Source organism: Poecilia reticulata, chromosome 1, assembly GCF_904066995.2.
Source record: "Poecilia reticulata chromosome 1, P_reticulata-male-v2, whole genome shotgun sequence".
Taxonomy (NCBI): Eukaryota; Metazoa; Chordata; class Actinopteri; order Cyprinodontiformes; family Poeciliidae; genus Poecilia; species Poecilia reticulata.
The window spans coordinates 23,663,228-23,682,700 of NC_088830.1; the positions used below are offsets into that span (position 1 = coordinate 23,663,228).

Below are 19,473 nucleotides of genomic sequence, written 5' to 3' on the forward strand. Positions count from 1 at the left end.
TTAAACTCACATGTAATTCACAAAGTATATTTGTGAAACAACATAAGTAGGATACTTAGTTTTCCCCAAAAATATAGGTAAAATCTGTTTGGATACTCGAAATACTTTGGGTGCAAAAGGCAGGACAGCCCATGGTACCGTTATTGTAAAAATCCCCACTGATAGGAGTTTAGACTGTGGCTGACAAAGTGACATGCTGACGGCAAATGCATTATGCTTTACAACACAGACTTCAATTTAATATGAAATTATTATGGCCTTTTCATTATCTATATCAAGATCTTAATTAGCACACTTTTTTAGGTTGGACAATAAAATCTGATGCTTTATGAAAACTGTATAAAAAAAACAATAGAAGTGTAGTGTATATGCAGGCAGGAATCAGTCAGGGAAGCTATTAATCATAAAAAACAATGAAGAGATTTTAGTGTAAGGCATAGGCAAACATGTCAAATGGATTTTTTCAAAACAGTCCATCTTAAGCGTGAAAATGCTCACAGATTATTTACCTACTGCAAAAAACGGAAAGGCATAGTGCAAATGTGTAATTTGTGGATGAATGTCCTAAGCAGAGAGCAAGAGAAAGAAAGAACGTAAAGGGGGTTTCTGCACTTGCCGTCTGGCACCGGCTGAGGAATGAGAGTACGACCCCGGGTGAGGCGAGCAGTGCATTAGAGATAGAGAGAGGCAGTGGCACAATGAAGAGTTGAAAAGGGGAGAAAAGCGGGAAATACAAGAGAGTGCATGGATGACGGCAGAAATGGAGAAAGCACGTGAAATTTAGTTGGACCAAGACAACTGAGTGAAAACCAGGAAGTTCAGGAACGGGAAAAGGGTCGGTGAGAAGGGTTGCAGGGTGCAGCAAGAGGTACAAGGAATAAATAAAGGAATGAGGAGTAGACGAAGCTGGGAGGGTACAAAAAGAATGTGCGAGTTGGGGTTGTGGTAAATCATTTGCATAAAGGGTGAGGGCACGGTGCCCGGCTTCGGCAGAGAGGCTGGCATCTCGCCTTTACGGCTGGCAGAACTGGACGTGGGGAGGAATAAAAGAACGAGAAGGGGGTGAAAGAGTGATGGAGAAAGTCTCTCAATAGTGCATCTCTTGTGCGAGGACTTGCAGGCCTTGGCTGCCGCCGGCGCAGGGCATGATGGAGGGGAGGGGTATATCGGCTTTCATTATCTGCTTGAATCCTGCTGTATTCGCTAATCATGAGGTTCAAAGCCCTCGCTGCAGCTGTAGGCAGGGCACGGTGGCCAGCCTGTGCTGCTGGCATGTACTGACTGGAAAGCTGAAAGGTGTGCGTAGCGTCTGCTGTAGTTTGGATGGAGACAATAGGTGTGAGACGGGCGTTAGACCTAAATTGCCCCTTGCACAGGCTCATATCCACACTGTCAGATCTATACTGCCCAGCTGAACTTATCAGGAATAACATCAATGCAGTTATGCCCACACAACCTTGGAGATCCTGCAATGTATGATACGCAGAGCCGGGCCAAGATTGTACAATGCTTCGGGCAAACTTCTAACTCATTGTCCACCAGCCACAACAGTAACACTAATATATTTTATGCCATCCATGCTGCATTCTGTTCTTTACGTTTTGCATTTACCACAATTTGCTTTAAAGTTCCCCATCTTTTTGAAATAGGCTTCAATGGTCACAAGTAATTAAGGTCTTTCTTGTAGTCCATAACTCTCTTAACGTTTTTCTTTTTTCTTTTTTAACAAGATTTGATTTCCTGAAGGCTGAAGCTGGTAGCTGAAATCAACACGGCAAACAGCAAAGTTGCACTCCAACTTCCTACGATTTTAATAGCATCCTATAGAAATGTTTTTGCATTGTTTCCTGTTGCTTTAAAGTTTTCTAGGGGCCCGAAGGAGCGGCATGTGCCATTAATGCTTTGTAATAGCTTTGCTAGTGAAATAATGTAGTCTTCTACTATCCCAAGTAGAAAGGATCAGCTTGTTTTATTAGGTCATTGTTTAACCTGGGGACATTAAGAGGATCTAAAATTTTACAGGACACGATAAAATTAGATTTTCATATTGGCAATGACGTTTTTACTACTGCAGCTGTTTCGTGGCGGCAGAAAGTTGCTTTGGTCTTGTTTCAGCTTGGATTAGTCACTAGCTTCAGCCTGCAGGTAAATATAATCTGCTTGTGCTCAATAAAGGTGCTTGGTTATATTTACAGCGAGTAAGAAACTGACTAGTCACTGCGTTTGAAAAAAACCTACAAGTTTGAAGAAATCTGAAATAACTGTTTTTTTTTTTGTCTACCAGTTCATTTCAAAGCAAGTTGTGGCGAACACAGAATGCAAAAACTATGGACAGCTTTTTGACGGTCCTCTAAATCAACTTCTGCCAGGACGTGTACAATTTTGGGCTGAAACGCAGCAAAAACATATTGAATTACAAGATAAAAAAAAAAAAACACCCAGCGCATTTTATTCAAAGAAAACAATGTTACTTTCCCAATTCCCATGATAGGCTTTCGTAGTAACTCATTCTGAGGAGTTGTGTTTATAATTAAATGTTCAAGGTGATGATCAGAGTCGCCGAAAACCCACACAAACCTCAAAACAATCGTGACTGAACAAATTTCTACACAGCCCCAGTCATTACCGAGCCCTTCATCTTATCAGAGAAGCGCTTGCATTTTGTGGCTGGAACTGGAAAAGCCATGGCCCCAAACGAAAAGGCAGATTTGAGTCTAACATTACCCCCGTCCGCAGCCCTGTCAGAAGCGGCCCGGCTTGCCATCAGTCCTCGTGTAGTTTGGAGCTGCTTTAATGCTCCCTCGCCCGCCTGCTCAGTCTCTCCCTCTCAGCCTCATGCCACAAATGGCTTCCAGACTTTCACACATAGTAATGCTTCAGTGTGTAAACAGGCGTAATTACAAACGATGAGCAGGCACACTTTTAACATCAATCTGTAGTGATGAAAGAAAGAGAGCAGAAAATTTGGATTTTTCTTTCTTTTCTTTTGGGGATCAGAATAAATTCGAAAAGGTTTTATAAAGAACTGAGGCAATGAGATGTCATGCAGAAAAATGTTAGGAGGAATACTGCATCCGTATGTGAAGGCAGACTCTGGGAGCAGCTGAAGGATAAAAAAATACATTTTTTATATTAGGAGATGAAAGTTCACATGGACGTTTCCATCATTTCTTTCCCTTCAATGTTCCTCTGTTAAGTACTATTCCATGTGCATTTTCTTTTTCATTTTTGCAGTGTTTCAAAAAGAAGAAGCAAGAAATGTACTTATACTGAAACCAATTTTTTCAACCTCAGTTTCATGCAGTGTATAGAAATAGAATGAGGCGTTTTAATGCATTACTGCGTGCTGCTTACTGTAAATTCCCTCTAGTTCAGAAAAAATAAATGCAAAGATTTTAGATCTAATTATTACAGATTATTATTTAAAATAGCCTGCCTGTTTTGGTCAAAACACACACACACACACACACACACACACACACACACACACACACACACACACACACACACACACACACACACACACACACACACACACACACACACACACACACACACACACACACATTGAAAATAGTTCAGATCTCTTGCAATGTTTCCCTTACATCATATCAGTTATTGTCAATATGCAGTTTAGACTGCAGATGTCAAAGTCAAATTCCAGTTTTGACAAGTCCGGACGAGCAGAATGCTTCACCAGCTTTTCTTTGTGTGTGTGTGTGTGTGTGTGTGTGTGTGTGTGTGTGTGTGTGTGTGTGTGTGTGTGTGTGTGTGTGTGTGTGTGTGTGTGTGTGTGTGTGTGTGTGTGTGTGTTCCTATTTCTCAGAATGCATGATTATTTTAACCAGTTAGGAAAAAAAAACTAAAAACTGACAAACTGATTTAACTTGTTTGAGAAAATCTGGTTTTGCTTACAAACTTACAAAATTTGTAATTTTGGTAGTGAAATTATTATAATATGTAATTTATTTTTAGAATTTGTATTTGGAACATAAACTTTTCCAGATGTGCTTATCAAATGTACAAGTCAGTTTATTATTATTATTAATAATAATAATAATAATAATAATAATAATAATAATAATAATAAGTTGCTTCTAATTCAATTGTTTTATTTACTGTTATTTTAAAATAACAGTTTCAGCATAATATTAAACTGTTTCTAAATTCATTGCATAAGTTGTTAATGGATTTTATTGTAAATCTGTTTTAACATTTTAATCAACCTAAAGATTTTTTCAGCATTTTAGACAATTTAGAGCTTAAATTACATGCAAAAGAGCTGCAATTGCTGTTTTTAGAAAAAAAACCCACTAATGCTGCTTTTCTTGTTCTTTTAAACATTATTAAATTAAGTAATTTTTCCCCCCGTATTTTTTTTTCTTCTTCTGATTCTAAAAAATGACCCATGTAAAAGATGCCTTCGTGTTCGAAATATAAGCAATGGTGTTACTGAATTTATCACGTATTTCTCATTAACAGGAATTGAGCAACGGTGCTTCAAAAGGTCTTTTACATCTCCAGTAAACATTCGGGCTTTTAACTCTTTTATATTAATACATTAATTTAAAGTATTTCCAGAGCTATAGAGAAAGTTCTGGAAACAGGCCAGAATTCAGCTTGTTAAATCATTCATTTTCAAGACGCTCACAGACAGGTGTTTCTTTAGCTGTACAATAAGTCATTATTGGACTTTCAGGGACACGCCGTTGATTTGCCTTATTAGTTACTTTTTTGTTTTTATAAAAGGGTAGGGTTTTTTTTTCTAAATGAAAGAAGTAAAAGGAGTATTCAAGAGGCATTTTCGGACGGAATGAAAAGAGGGGTGCCTCTATTTTTCAACTCTCTCTTCTGCCTTGCGGTGTTCAGTCGACGTTCGGCCTTTTATTTTGACTCTTAACTTTTCTTGAAGGTGGACCGAGAGTTGGAGGGATGCGTTTAAAAACCTCGGGTGGGTGAGTTTATTTCGGTTTTCAGAGAAGTTAACCTGAAAACAGCTGTTTTATATTTTAAAGAGAGAAGACAAAAGGGTTAGCGGACAAATGGACGCACAGAAAGTTATTAAAGCAACATAAACTCGAAGTTCCCCGAATCTTGTGGGCGACCGCTGTTAAACATAAGGTTCACTTTATTCCTTGTTTCTTTCTGAAATATTATTGCATGTTGTTTATCACAGAAATAAACACGGTGTTTAGCGTAACAGTTTGGATTTTTTTTTGTTAGTTTGTCTCAGCGGAGTCTGTTCCTCCCTTTCCTTTATCGAAATATGCCAGCTCTCATTTAAGCTAGTAATGAACGCCAGAAACAACTTTTTTTCCCTTTCAGTTTTTTTTTTTATCTTTGTGGTGTTACATTTTTTGTCTTAAATGTGTTTTAGTTCGTGTTTTCATTTTATTTTGGGCCTCATTTGACTACTTTCATCCACTTCAGTGTTAAATCGTCAAGTTGTGCAAGCGTTGCAATTTAGCTCTCTTTTTTTTTTTTTAAATCTGACTCGCTAAACTGTTAATATTTTGTTTTGGAAGCTGCGACTGCTTACATCTTGACCGTTTAGGTGTCTTTCATTTCATGCTTTGTGAGCTTTTCTGTGCCATGGAGGGTGTTTTGCCCAGCCCGGCAAACAAAGGCCATCACTTTTTAAAAGCCAGAACAGGCCAAGCTGAGATAAGATGAACTCTCACTGAAATTATTGCGCAGCAGATACCTCTAACAATCCAGTGGTTGAGGCCTCAAAATGGCCCCTATTATATATTTATTGTTCTAAATACCTCCGAGCACACAGGGAAAGCCATCACTAATGAGCTAAAAGAAATGTAGGTTTTAAAAACACTGAAATAAAAGGACATATTAAATAGTGGGGTGCCACACGGACGTGTTCCTGGGCCAAAGTCATAAAACATTTTTTGCCTTGACTGCAAAATGTTCTGTGAGCTTTTTAGGCCCAGTTTTGATCACTGTTACGCTTGCAGCTGTTTTATTGTGATTTGCTTATTTACATAGAAGGGCATGTAGCCACATAAAAGATTCATGGCAATGATCGTTTTTATAAGAGGTACACAGAGGAAAAAAATGTGGCAGAACCGGACCATCAAAAGAGAAATGTGTCACCAGTTTTGGGAGAGGTTATAATTACCCTGAAAGCAATCCTGTGGTTTTTATCTGTCACCTAATTGTAGGATCATGTTTGAAAGAATGTGACTATTTTCGTTTCTTTGTCTATGGCTAATTTATCAAAATCTTCTAGTGATCTTTGTCACTTCTAATAAACAGTGTGCATATATTTGTTGTTATGAAAAAAAAGCATACACATCCATTTTTAATTCAATCTACTTGCATTCGGTTTTTCATACATCATCTTTCCCTGCAATCTTCCCCTCTTCCCATATTTTCACATCATCAGCTCGGCTGTGTGGAGCAGGCGTATGTTAGAGTGAACAAGCGGCACTCGGCCCGGCTCGGGCCGGTCCAATAGCAGTGACCAGCCAGCAGACCAGACCACCAACTATAGCCAGCTAGCTACCTGCCTGGGCTGCCAACTGGTCATTTACCCAGCCAGCCATACAGCTTCCCGGCCAACCTCACAGCCAGCTCGCCAGCCTGTCAGCGTACCCGCCAGTCAGCCTGGGCTGAAGCTCCTCTGTCAGACGCTGACAGAAGGGGCAGGCCACACTAAATCTGATGGTCCTGGGAGCCAACCAGAGGACTCTATAGCCTTTGTAGGCCGTTCACACAGGCAACTTGTCCCGTTGCACAGCAGGTGGCTTGAACCCACAATCACATGGCTGTGCCCTCAACTTTGCCTCATGACAAGTTAGCTTTTTATGGATGCCCACTGTCGAGATTCCAGTTTTGACAACGTTTCTGTAATTCCTGTGAGCCTCTTGGATTAATTCATGCAATTTGGAAAGCACCATTCAGCAAATATATTCCCTTTTTTGTGAATTTGGGAGGCTGACATTTAAATGTAATTGTAATCAGAGGAGTGTGCCATACCTATTATAAATCCAATCATTGCAAATAAAAAAAAAAATGTTGAACTTGTTCCTGGTTAGAGCCAGCCTTTTCTTCTAACTTGCAGAGGACATATTATCCGCCATTACAGACCAGACCAGGGCAACCAGCTGTGCTCCTCCACTTTTGTCTGATAGGCAATAAACTGTCTGCTGCAGGAAACCGACTTTTAATATGGCTGAAGCCATCTTCTCTGGTTGGGAAAGCTGTTAATAAATCAGAACTGCCTGTTTAAGACAGTTCCAGTATTCAGTCGCAGTATTAAAAAGCATAACATGCGTGGGTTGCTCATGTGAAGCTGGCCACCACAGCATTTTTCGGCAGTCTGCTTAATTGTCTCTCACCCACAACTAGGATTGAACCCTAATTTGTTAACAGAAACTTTTAATATGTTTCTGTGTCTGTGCTGTTGGGGGCTATTAAAGTGGAGTGACAAAAAATGGAGAGGAGAGGAGAAGAAGGGGCCAGTTTGGACATAAGAGTGCATTTTGAAACAAGAGAGCATGTTTTTGGACGGTATTTTTTGTTTGGGGGTGGGATGTAGTGGGTGGGTGCGGGGGGGTCCTCGTAGCCCCCCACCCCCCACACACCATTCTCTTTGTTTGTGTGGTAAATCCAGGAGCAGCTGCTGGTCCCAGGGTCTAGTGGGATTTTGGGTCTGTGTTTTCTCATGCCATCCCATGCCAAGGTGGTGTAACGCAAGCACATAGAGAGAGTGTGAGGGGGTGTTGGGGAGGGTGGTTGCGGTTGGAGAGCAAGCTGGTTTGTTGGGATGGCTGTGACCATGTTGGTGACGAAGGCGCGTGCGGGGGGCGGGGGGGTGTTAGCTTTAGAAGGCGGGTGCTGTCTGGATTCATGTAAAATTAATATCCTCTGGACTTTGCCTTTGCGCTAGATTGGAACTTGTCTGTTTGGCTAATGACGTGCCTTCTGCCTGCACCGCACACAGTCCACCCCCCAATCCTTTCTCCACGACCAGCCACCAACCATCCATACCCCCACCTCTTTGCTTCTCCCTCTGCCATCTCTCTCTTCCCTCCCTTTGAGCACTGGGAGCGTGCGTATTGGCTGGGCTGCGAGAGACTCCGTGCCAAATAGGTGGGCCCTCTGCATGTTGGCACAGACTCAGTCAATGGTTAGAGACGGAAAGTGGAGAGGAAGAGAGAACGGGAGAGCCAGAGTTGGAGAGAAAGAAGGGGGAAAAAAGAAGCTCCACTCGGGTTTGCCAGTGGTCGTGCACAGTCTTCCAACATTTACTCGGTCCTCTTGTTTTTTTTGTTTTTTTTTCCTCCTTTTCTTCTTCTTCTCCTCCGTCCGCACCCCCCTTGTCAGCTCTTCTTCTCTCTCTCTCTGTGACTCTTTTGCAGATCAGAATACAACCAATACCATGTGCAGTTTTGCCAACCAATCTTTTTTTTGTTGTTGGTATTCATCGAAATATTTTTCTCTCCACGTCTTTGTGAACAAAGAAGAATGTTTTGATTTTTGATCCTTTTTTTTCTGCCTCACGTATTTTAACTTAATTTTTACACATCAGAGTCTATTTTATCTTAATGGCTGACATAGAGAGCTTGCTAAACTTTTCTGCACTCTCCTTCTGATGTGCACTTGAGCAGCACCTTTTCCGCTCTTCACTCTTGCTCCAGTACCTCTTGTGTTCCTGTGCTGGTATTGCACTGTGCCTCTTTTTTGGCCTGTCTCCTCTTTCTCAGATTTCCCCCCCCTGCTGCTTTTATTGGACAGTTTCTCAGCTTCTGTTTTTGCTTTTTTTTTTCTTCTTCCACAGTCTTTTGTTTTGTAATATTCACAGCAATACTCCAGCGCTCAACAATCCAGTCACTTCACTGGTTCTGGTTCTGCATTTTAAGTTTACCCACAATCGATGGAGTGAATTTATGATGAAAGAGCGAAATGGTAACTACCATGTCGTTTACGTTTTATTCACGTATTTTTTTGAATCCAGTTGTTTGGTCAATTTTCATTTCAGACACAATGCTCATGAATTTTTTTTAATAATGCATTTTTATTTCTATTTTTTTAAAACCAACTAAATTAATTTCAGTAGTTTAGTAACTTGTGACACGACCCAAGTGATTTCAGTTGCCTTTTATATAATTTTTGGTCTGTTTGTTATTACTTTCTCAATCCGAAACTGATTCTTTTTTCTCTAGAGAAAAAGTTGTCCGTATTTAACAATATGCATTGCTATTTATTTTTTATTTTTTATTTAAGCATAAAATTTAACTTCTTTGTTTGTTCATCTCTTACCTTAGTCTGTCAGTGGTTTGCATATGTGTCCTTCAGTGTGATGTCTCCCTGTTAAAGAGTGGAAAGCATCCTTAGCTCTCTCTCCATCACTATCTCTCTTTCTTTCTGTCAGTCTCCGAGCGCCTCTCTCTCATTCTTTCCCTCCGCTCACACGGAGCAGGCGCCGCTCCTCCATGCTGCGTGCCGGTCCTAACTGCCTCTCTTCTCTCTTCCCCTCCTCACCCCCGCTTCCTCTCTCCCCATCCTTCTCTCCCCCGTTCTCCCCCTCTCTATCCTCTGCCTCCTCGTGCCTCCCCCCCTCCTCCCTCTCCTCGTCCGCCCTCCCCCCGTCCTCCTCTCTCATCCAGGATGAATTCCACCCCTTCATCGAGGCCCTTCTGCCCCACGTCCGCGCCTTCGCCTACACCTGGTTCAACCTGCAGGCCCGCAAGCGCAAGTACTTCAAGAAGCACGAGAAGCGCATGTCCAAGGAGGAAGAGCGTGCGGTGAAAGATGAGCTACTCGGGGAGAAGCCAGAGATTAAGCAGAAGTGGGCCTCGCGCCTGCTGGCCAAGCTCCGCAAGGACATCCGGCCCGAGTTCCGCGAGGACTTTGTGCTCACCATCACAGGCAAAAAGCCCCCGTGCTGCGTGCTGTCCAACCCTGACCAGAAGGGCAAGATTCGTCGCATCGACTGCCTGCGCCAGGCCGACAAGGTGTGGCGGCTGGACCTGGTGATGGTCATCCTGTTCAAGGGCAGTCCCCTAGAGAGCACGGACGGAGAGCGGCTCGTCAAGTCCCCACAGTGCACCAACCCTGGCCTGTGTGTCCAGCCACACCACATCGGAGTGTCTGTCAAGGAGCTGGACCTTTACCTTGCCTACTTTGTCCACACGCCAGGTATGTTGCAACCTGCACACTTACTGTACACAGAATACTGAAATCATGCTGCACATGAGCACATTTAGGCGTGCTGATTTTTTGAATACTTACAGACATGAAGAGAAACACAAATGAGGACATTAAAGATTTGGGTGGAGGACAGTTAATTACATGAATAACAAATATTTACATGTGTATTTAGAAATGAATAGGTAAACTTGAAAAAAGCTACACCGAGAAGTTTTTCTATATTACATTTTATATTTAAATCTTAATGTTCATAATTTAAATTATTCTCAAAATGTATGCTAATTGTTTAGGAATAATAAAAGTAACGTTTCGCGCTGCTTTTACAAAACCGCTGTCATTTTGATATTTCTATTTTCTATTTTTCTTCTGCTGTTTACTTGACAACACAGCATCAACAGTAATAAAAATAAATTTTGGATGTGTGTCTGGGGCATAGTTCCAGCTTGCTCTGGCAAGTTTTTGTTTATATTTCTGAGGGAGGAATTTATGGCTTCATGAGTATATATTTTGTATTTTTTTATAGAAAAGAATTTGCATGCCTGTGTGAGCATGTGTGCGTCTGAGAGGGAGAGTGTATGAAACGATCGGTGCTGTAAAACGTAATGTTTTCGTTGCACAAAGGGGGAGTCGCTGTTTTTTAACATTGCTGGACGTGGAGCTGCCACGAGGAGGTTGCTGTATTCAGGGATGGTAACTTGGCCAAAGCCCAGATTGTGTGTTTTCATGTGTGTGAAAGAAGAAGAGAGCAGAGCCGTGAGTCTGCAGCTCTCAGGCCACAGGCTGCTGCTGCCCTCGCTGTCTGCCTGAACAGCGAGCACCACGTTGGACCTGACTGCCAAACACATGCTCACACACAAAACGGCAAAGCTTAAAGACAGACAGTACTATTGCAGCTACTTTCACACCCATGAAAACACAGCTAAATACAACCACACACTCTTGTTTTTTTTATTTTTTATTTATTTAATTTAATTTAATTCTTTCATCTTTTTTAGCTCACTTTCCGACAAACAGCCAAACACGGTTTTAGTCACAATTACGTCCACAGACCAACACAGTGCACACATTCGTCCAAGAGACTATCACAGATACAGTTTGAAACAGCCAAACATTGTTGTATCTCAGCCACCATCGTAGATACACACTCACACACCCGGCCAAACATCACTGCAGCTTCCAGTGCGTGGTCTCCACTCACACACTGGTTGGGTTCTGTTTTTTTCTCACAGTGTAAGAAACACAGACACTCTCACAAAATACATTTCACAGCCAAATCCTCCAAATACACACTACATCACCATTTGCTGTCTGGTTGTTCAAACAAGCTCATGACCTAATGTTATCTCAGCTGGATTTTCTGGAAATTTTAAACACTGATTTAACCAGCACGTATATATTTATACGCAGCACGTCCCCCGTCACCGCCTGAACACATCGACCTGCTCTGTTAGCCAAATGCTATCATAAGCAACTCCCAGTGTTTCTCTCTCTTAGACGCACACACACACACACACACACACGCACACGCACACACGCGCACACACACACACACACACACACACACACACGTTAAACCTCAGTCCAGGCCAGACACCTCACACAGCCTGAGCCAAAACCTTGGCAGCAGCTCCAGCTTTGCTTTGTTAGTCTTTCTTTGATGGTAATAAACGATATGTAACGGGTAGTCTCTCTTATTGTTGTCATGGTAATTTTATATTTTTTTGATAAGCTGTCTATAAACAATATTGATTTTATTAGTTTTTTTTCTGACAGAAATTTAGTCCTATTGAAATATATTTGATTTTACAAAAATACCTTAGTGAAATTTATATGTTTTAAATTAAATAATACACAAATTCTCAAAGGTACGGTTTAAAATTCAAATTACGTCTTGAATATATATATTTTTTTTTTGATTAAATAATTTTTACACTAAATTTTCAGCACGTAAAATTTCACGTTAAAGGTACAACGATCAGACAAGCAGGGTTGCAGTAAATATTTAAATTGTTTTATATATTTTATATTATTTTACATCCGTATAATGCTCTGCTGAAGCAGACTGTACCGGTTCTTCAAAACAGAAAATGTTTCTTGTTCACTCGTGCGCACGCACATGGAAACTGTAATTAATCACCATAAGTTTGCTTCCTTGACGTCAGCTGTTCCACTCCTCTGCAGTACTTTGGTTTACAGCAGGACAGTAAAACACTTTCTACACAGTGTGCTATCCATTCATGATGTTGACTTACTTTGTATTTTTCTCTTATCTTATCTGGCTAATGCAGTGTTCCTCGGTTGTTTTAATAATTCTTCCAAAGAGTTGATGCTTGGTTTTAGTCGCGCTTTGAACGATTTATTTGGCTGAAAACTAGAAGCACGACATTAACTTTCACCTTGCAAACTGATGTCATGCTGATCAGTTTCAGTGATGTGTGTAGTTTTTTGTTGTTGTTGTTGTTGCCTTGCTGCAGCAAATGACAAGATGTGTTCATTATTTGTTTTTGTTTGGTTTGCATTTTGTCAGTCTTTAGCTTCTCTGTCTTCCCGGCTCCTCTTTGATCCTGTACACACTTTTGTTTTGCCTCCTTAAACATCGGCCTCATTGTTGCTCTCACAGAGGTAAAGCCTCCGCTGATCTCTTTTGTTTATATTGTAGGAGACACGGAGAGAGAGTGAGGTAGAGAGAGCATATTGGAAAGGAGAAGAGGCTACAATAGTGATTGTTCGGTTTGGCAGCACCAGAGCCCCGTTGGTGTGGGAAGAAGAGAAAGACGTCTTGTGTTTTGTTTATGACAGAGTGGCAAAAGCTGCCACGGGGAATCTCTGGGCTTGCCGTCAGGCTTTCTCAGACTGTTCTGCAGCCAGCCAGCTTTTGAGATCCTCTCTGTTACAGAGCAGAACACACCGCAACCGTTTCTGAATTAACCACAACACCGCCGCAGACAACCTCCTCCCCTGATTTCTTTGAGGCACCTTAGATGAAGAGAAAAAAATAGATATAACTACACTTTGAACATTGCAGCTGGAGCACTGGCATTGAATAAGTACGAGGTGAAGCAGGATTGTGTTGCAGCTCACAGTGTAGTGTATTCTTAGCCTTCAGATGTAAGTGATTGGTCTATGATAATAAGGATAATGATCTTTTGGCCCCAGGGTCTGCTAGAACAACACAGCAGGGACTCTTTATTAACCTGTAAACAGAGTGTATTGGCTCTGATTTACTTTACAATACCAGTTAAGATTTTTTTTTCTTGTGAGAGTCTGACTACTGCATAGGTGGCTCCACTTTTACACCATCTGAGGAGAATTTATTTGGCTGCTTCTCAAAGTCTTCAGTGAGCTATTTGATTTATAATCTGTGTGCTGTTTTAGATTAAACTCGGCACATTTCTGATTTATTCAGGGTAGGAAAAATAAAAGATATATATAAAAAAAAAACATTTGTCAGGTCCAAAGTTAGCTCACTGCACTTACTCATAGTTTGGACCTTTTTCATATTTCTTTTTTTTTTCCTCGTATTTTCTTTGTACGCTGTAAGTGTGATCATGAAAAGATGTTTCAAATGTGTTTCCAATCAAAAGTGCAGCACAGGAAATTTGCAGTCACTCTGAGGGAGGTGTGAAATGTGCTCGCCTTGCCATTTCTGCTATGACCGCTCCACACTCCACGCTCCGCGGTGCCAGATCCCGCCTCCGTCTCACTATTGCAGTAGTAATGCCTTGGACAGCTCTGTGAGAAAGTCCAGAGAAACCCTGGTGCCGTGGCCAGCCTCCGGCCAACTCCCTGACCACGGCAGGGATTCAGAAACAAAACGCCAGTTTACGTTCATCACAAAAGAAAAACTCTTGATTTATGGGCCCGCAGTGTGCAAGGTAAACTTTGGCTGGGGAGAGAAACAGAGTGTCAGTTGAAGGAAAGCAAATAAAAAGGACGGAATATCAAAGCTGCCGGGATGAATAATTTACAGCGTAGTAAAAGTTGATACTGTGATGGGTTGCGTGGGTCTTCACTTTTATAACTCCTCTATTTTCTGAGAAAGTAATCTGTTGTTAATTAGCTCCCGGTCTCTTCTTAGGCTCCCAAGACACCATAGTAGTTGAGTGGACTGTCTTTGTGTGCGAGTGTTTGTGTCTGCGCAAGCGGAGCCCTGGGTGACACTCAGCAGTGAAGTTTTGATTTAATGAAATCTTGACACTCGGGGAGTCCATCAGGTCAGAGGCTTTTGTATTGTGTTGTGGGAACGAGGCCTGATGTCGGCTAAGGAAAGCTCTTCACACAGGGAGAAGCTTTGGCATCGGTGTGTGTTTACTGATCGCTCTCACTGTGTTCCTGATGCCTTTCTGTCGGGCATCAGGAACACGCATGTAAAATCTGAAGGGTTAAGATGCAGCGAGAGTTTGACAGGGAGTCTTCTCACACTATTCTTGGCCTCAGAAGAAGAAAAAAAGTGCGCTTTGGAGGCTGCTTGTATAAGGAAAGCCAAAGCCTTGTTGTGTGCTTATTTACTCAGAAACATGTACATACACAGATACATGCTGACATTGGAGTGTCAAAGGCAGACATGGACTGATCCAAAACCGCATTGTCTGTGTTTATCTCATGAGAACATGAAGAGCATAGCACACTCAAAGAAATAAAAGTGAAAGACAGCATTATGTTTGGTTTCCAGTTAAACTGACCAGTGAAAATTGGCACAATCGTTGCCCTAAAAATAGCTGGAGGCTTTTTTTCTCCCCCCTCTTTACATAATGATAAACCCAGATTTCTCGGGAGAGACTAACAGCCATGAACATTTCTGGTCTACCCGCATGTGTTTCCTTTTGTGTGAAGAGTTTCAGCGTCAGGAGATATGTGGTAAACAAATTATTCCAGTGACATGTAGAGACCATCAGTATGTGGTTGAACAGACAAATATGGCAGCTTGTGCCTTCAGTGTTTTTACACGTTCTTCTCAGATTCCCTCTAATCTTTCTGAACGGACCCAGCTGTTGAACCTCTTCTGTTTTTTTTTTTTGTAAGAGAAGAGGTAAAAAATGGAAAGGAAACTTTTTCACTTTTTCCGACTTTTTAAAATATAAAATATTAAATAAAATATTTTAACGTCAAATGTAGATGCATGTTGTCTTAACTGTTTCTGTTGTATTTTCATCTTGATTTAAAGCTGCATTTTTGTGTTTATGTTCATATTTCACATATTTGGATTGTGACATAGTTGGTGTAAAGCATATAAGACATCTTCTCATTTTCCCTGGAGTGGTTGTGATCTGTGATTGGTAGATCCATTAAATGCAGGAAAAGGACAAGGCTGAGGTTTTACTCAGCCTTGTCTGAGTAAAAACTCAGACAAGGCTGTTTTTTTTTTACTACTTTGAGGTTAACACTAAGTCGTAAATGGGAAAATTATTGAAAATTATTGTCCTTCACTTTGTGCTGTTTTGAGAACTATTTCCACTTTGAAGGTGCTGGTTTTTCTTCTCTTTCTTGTGTCCTCACAGAAAAAAAACTTGATTATTCAAATGAACCAGTCAGACCTCAATGGAAATTAGTGCATCTCTACCTTGAAATATTTTGATCAGATCAATATTTATAAATGTATTTAATAAAATGAAACGATAAATTTCCAAAATTAATACATTTTCATTTTTGTCAGTGTCATACATTTTCTGTGTGTGTAGCATTTTTTAAATATATTTTTCATAATTAATTGAACTTGATATATCTTTAATAGTGTTATTAACAAAAAAGTACAAAGAAGGAAAAAGTGTAAAAAAAAAAAACCGTGAATGAGAAAAGGCAAAGAGTCAGCAGCACCAAGGGGGACGTATTGTCTGTCTTAATACTCTGTCTTCCCAGTGCCGAGTCTCTTTTCAGGCTTTTGTAGTGTTGCTGACCATGAAATGTGTGTGTTCCCAAAAACCATATACCAACTCAGGCGGGTTTTCTGACCTCAGAAATACATGGAGCAGGAGAATGAGTAGAAGAAAGAGAGCAGTGGGCAGTTCCCGTTCCTGGGCATGGCCGCCAAAGAGGACAGAGAGCCAGGGACGGCAGTCTTTTAGCCGGGCTGCAGTCACAGCAAGGCTCTGGCAAAGGCTGCCGAGACTGGCCACTGGCGGTACTCACTACCTCATAGCCACAGCATTGCTGCAATATGTGTCTCAGTGCTTGGTTTAATGTCCATAGCTGCAATAGTTTAGCTCAGGTTGCATTATTTGTGCTGTGCCATCCTGCTGTAGCTTTGCTGAGTTTATTATCGGAATAAAGCGTTGGATCAGCACTGATTTAGATGGGAAAAAAATCAAATCAAAATAACCCATTTTATTTTACACATGTGGGTTAAAGAATAATGAAATTATTATGTGGGCGAGTGTAACACAGCAAAGGAGTCTGATGTTGAAAGTGAGAGGAGTTGTGTCGGCGGTCGCTTTTGGCACGATGCTATCTCTCTGTTTGGAAGGCGCCAAATTTTCATACACAGTCCCTGCCAACCTCCTCCCTCTGATCCTCTCTTTCTTCTCATTTCTTTTCTTTCCTTCTCTTGTTCATGTTTTTCTCTTTTATTCCTCTTCAGGGTTCAAATGAATTCCCTTCCTTAGCCTCATTAGCACCCTGGTCTCCTATTTTAGGCTGTAGAATAATTCATAATAACTTGTGAGCGCAAACATTTTAGCACTCAATAGGACCATTACGCTCGCTATTTGCTTGCCATAGGCTGTGAACCTTGACTTTTACATTGGAGGTGTTTTATTTAACTCTAATTTGGATGAAGATGAGGAAAATGATTAACAAAAAGCCTTTTAGTGACTATGTTTATTTCCAAAGACTCGAGCTCTGCCTTGTAAATTTTATACTCGTGTGCTTTCAGGCTTTGATGCTTGATTGCTCTTTAGTCCGTCTTTTTTTGTATGCAAGTTGATTGCTTTCACTTTATGTGATTTTCAGACTATTTAATTTAATCACTAATCTAGGTACTTATTTTTCTGTTTAGAACATTTCACATAATCATACTGTGGGTGCCACTTTTTCTCTTCCTCGTTGAGCAAAATGCTTAAATGAAGGTGTCCTTTGGTGTGTGTTACACGATGAGAAGGAGAAGAGCGGGAAGGAGAGTTTAGGGGGAGGGGGGCGAAAGAGTGATTTAGTTGAGAAACATAACAGAATGGCAGAGAAACAAATTTGGCATGCATCCGTGTAAGCAAGTAAGCTTTAAATCAGTTTGGCCACAGATCTAGGACACTAGACGCAGAAAAGGAGGCAGGATGAAACGGGGGGGGGGAAGAAACATCATGGGATTGAAAGTAGGGATAGGGTGTGTATTTGAATAAATACGTGGCGTATGAGAAGCGCCGTTAAGTAGAGGTTTGGATAGAGGGGGGGGGACTCGACAGGGAGCTCCGGTGGGTGTTTGGTAAAGTGTCGCTCAATGTCGACTTGAAAAACAGGCCGGTAAATAAATGGAGTGGCAGTAAACAAGGCTCTGCGTTTCATCAAAAGAGCCTATTCATCTGCGAACAGGACAGTCTCTCTTTTCTCTGAGGACACAGAAAAGGAGCCCTGTGACGGTGACGAGAGGATAGTGCTTGTTTAGATAACAGGATGAGTTTGGAGTGGAGTGGCATAGTGTGTGTGCGTGTGCTTGTGTGTGTGTGTCTGTGTGTGCCTTCGTTTGGGTGTATTTGAGCTCAAAGGGGATGCAGAGCAGGTGGGAGGTGTGTGAAGTTAAGTCGGGGAACAGACAAGCTGGATATTCATTCAGATGTATGACAAATTTTCACACAATTTTTTAGAGAGGGTCTTTTTTTCTCTTTTTTTTCTGCTTTTTTTTGCCAGAAATAAAAATGAATTCAACAGGATGACAATAAGCATAAGGTTCTGTAAAAAATGAGTGAAATTATTCCACTTTATCTTTTATTCGTTTTCCATTTTCTTCTTACAGTATTTTCTGTGCACTAGCTGTTGAAAACACTCACAAAACACCTGGATTGTAATACTTTATTTTATTGAAACAGGTATTAAATTAAATCACAATTGAGACAAAAAAACAAACTCTTAGATCAAGATGAATGGCAACAATTATTGTCATAGATGCATAAACCGGGAAAACCCAGAGCTAAATATAAACTTTATCAGCTATAACACATAATAAAGAAAATAATCAAGCCATACAAAGAAAAAAAAATTCCTGACTATCCCACATTGCACAAAACCTAATTAAAAGCGGTGAAACTGTTCTGCTAAAACCCTTCATTAAAAGTAGCTTAAAATGACTAAATGAAGATAATGATCCAAAGTTGGGTGTATTTGGAGATCATTACACACATAACGAGCACATGTTTGAAAAGCAGTTTTTCCAAAATTAGTTTGTGATTCCAGGACCTTTCTGTTTTTAACGACGAAAACAAAAAAGGGTCGTCTTTCTTCTAAGTATTATTGTTGTGCATTTAACCAACTTATAAAGTAACAATAAAAGAACGTTAAAGCAAAACTAACTTCACGCAAAACGTTTTCAGATGGACAAAGCTAGCATCAAGCATTTTATAACAACCAGATTAGGACCATCTAATGTATAGATAGTGTGCTCACATTAAGTACCAATTTTATAATTTTGTATAATTTGTAAGATGTAATAGAAATGTCATGAGCACAAATTTGTCGAGTGATTGTGTAATGTGGGGTTAGACTTGTGGGTGAAACTCTTGACAGTCTGTACATATGTCAAGCACACATCAGTGCAGGGAGCGTTGTCTTTTTTGGCAAGGCTTCTGTGAATATGTGAGAGAGTTCATATGTATGTCTCATTATACATTTGCACGCCAGGTGATGCGTGTCAATTAGCATTTTACGCGATATTGTAAGCCAGCTGCAAGTTTGGAGTCCAAGGATCTTCGGGACACCTTGGTGAACTGGCCACTGCAACTTTCTCTGCTTCTGCTGTTTAATATTCGTCTCATTCACCCAACAGCGCAAAGAGTGAGGTGTAAGCTGAGCGCTAAAAAGACCCATGGTGCACTTCATCATGAAAACTTTTCCATTAAGAGGAAATGAGGTTTTGAATTCAAAGATCACTGTTAAGTCACTTCAAACCACTTAGTGAATATTGAATAAAAGAGCAGGGAAGAGAAACCAGGAGAGTGGCGTCTTTCAACGTTAACAGCTTCTATTCCTTTTAACCTCTCGGGGTTTTTTTTTCACAAGCTCGTCTTGTTTATACCGCTGGCCTTGTGAAGTTAAATATGAGAAGTGCATCTGTCACTTTGTAACTTGACTGATCTGACAGCTGAGCTTCATACTTTTTAATTA

The 19,473-nt window shown here is 40.8% G+C and overlaps 1 protein-coding gene across 16 annotated transcripts in view; it reads left to right on the forward strand.

Annotated features, from left to right (window-relative positions):
• nfixa (nuclear factor I/Xa) overlaps positions 1-19,473 on the forward strand; it is a 136,594-nt gene that overhangs the window by 37,241 nt on the left and 79,880 nt on the right. For 14 of the 16 annotated variants that reach the window (XM_081609568.1, XM_081609572.1, XM_081609563.1 and 11 more), the window contains one exon: positions 9,627-10,158. In XM_081609568.1, coding sequence (XP_081465694.1) covers positions 9,627-10,158 — 532 coding nt within the window. Of the gene's footprint in view, positions 1-7,702; positions 8,926-9,217; positions 10,159-19,473 lie in introns of those variants that run through there. The other 2 variants (XM_008415526.3, XM_017304737.2) reach the window with 2 other exon arrangements.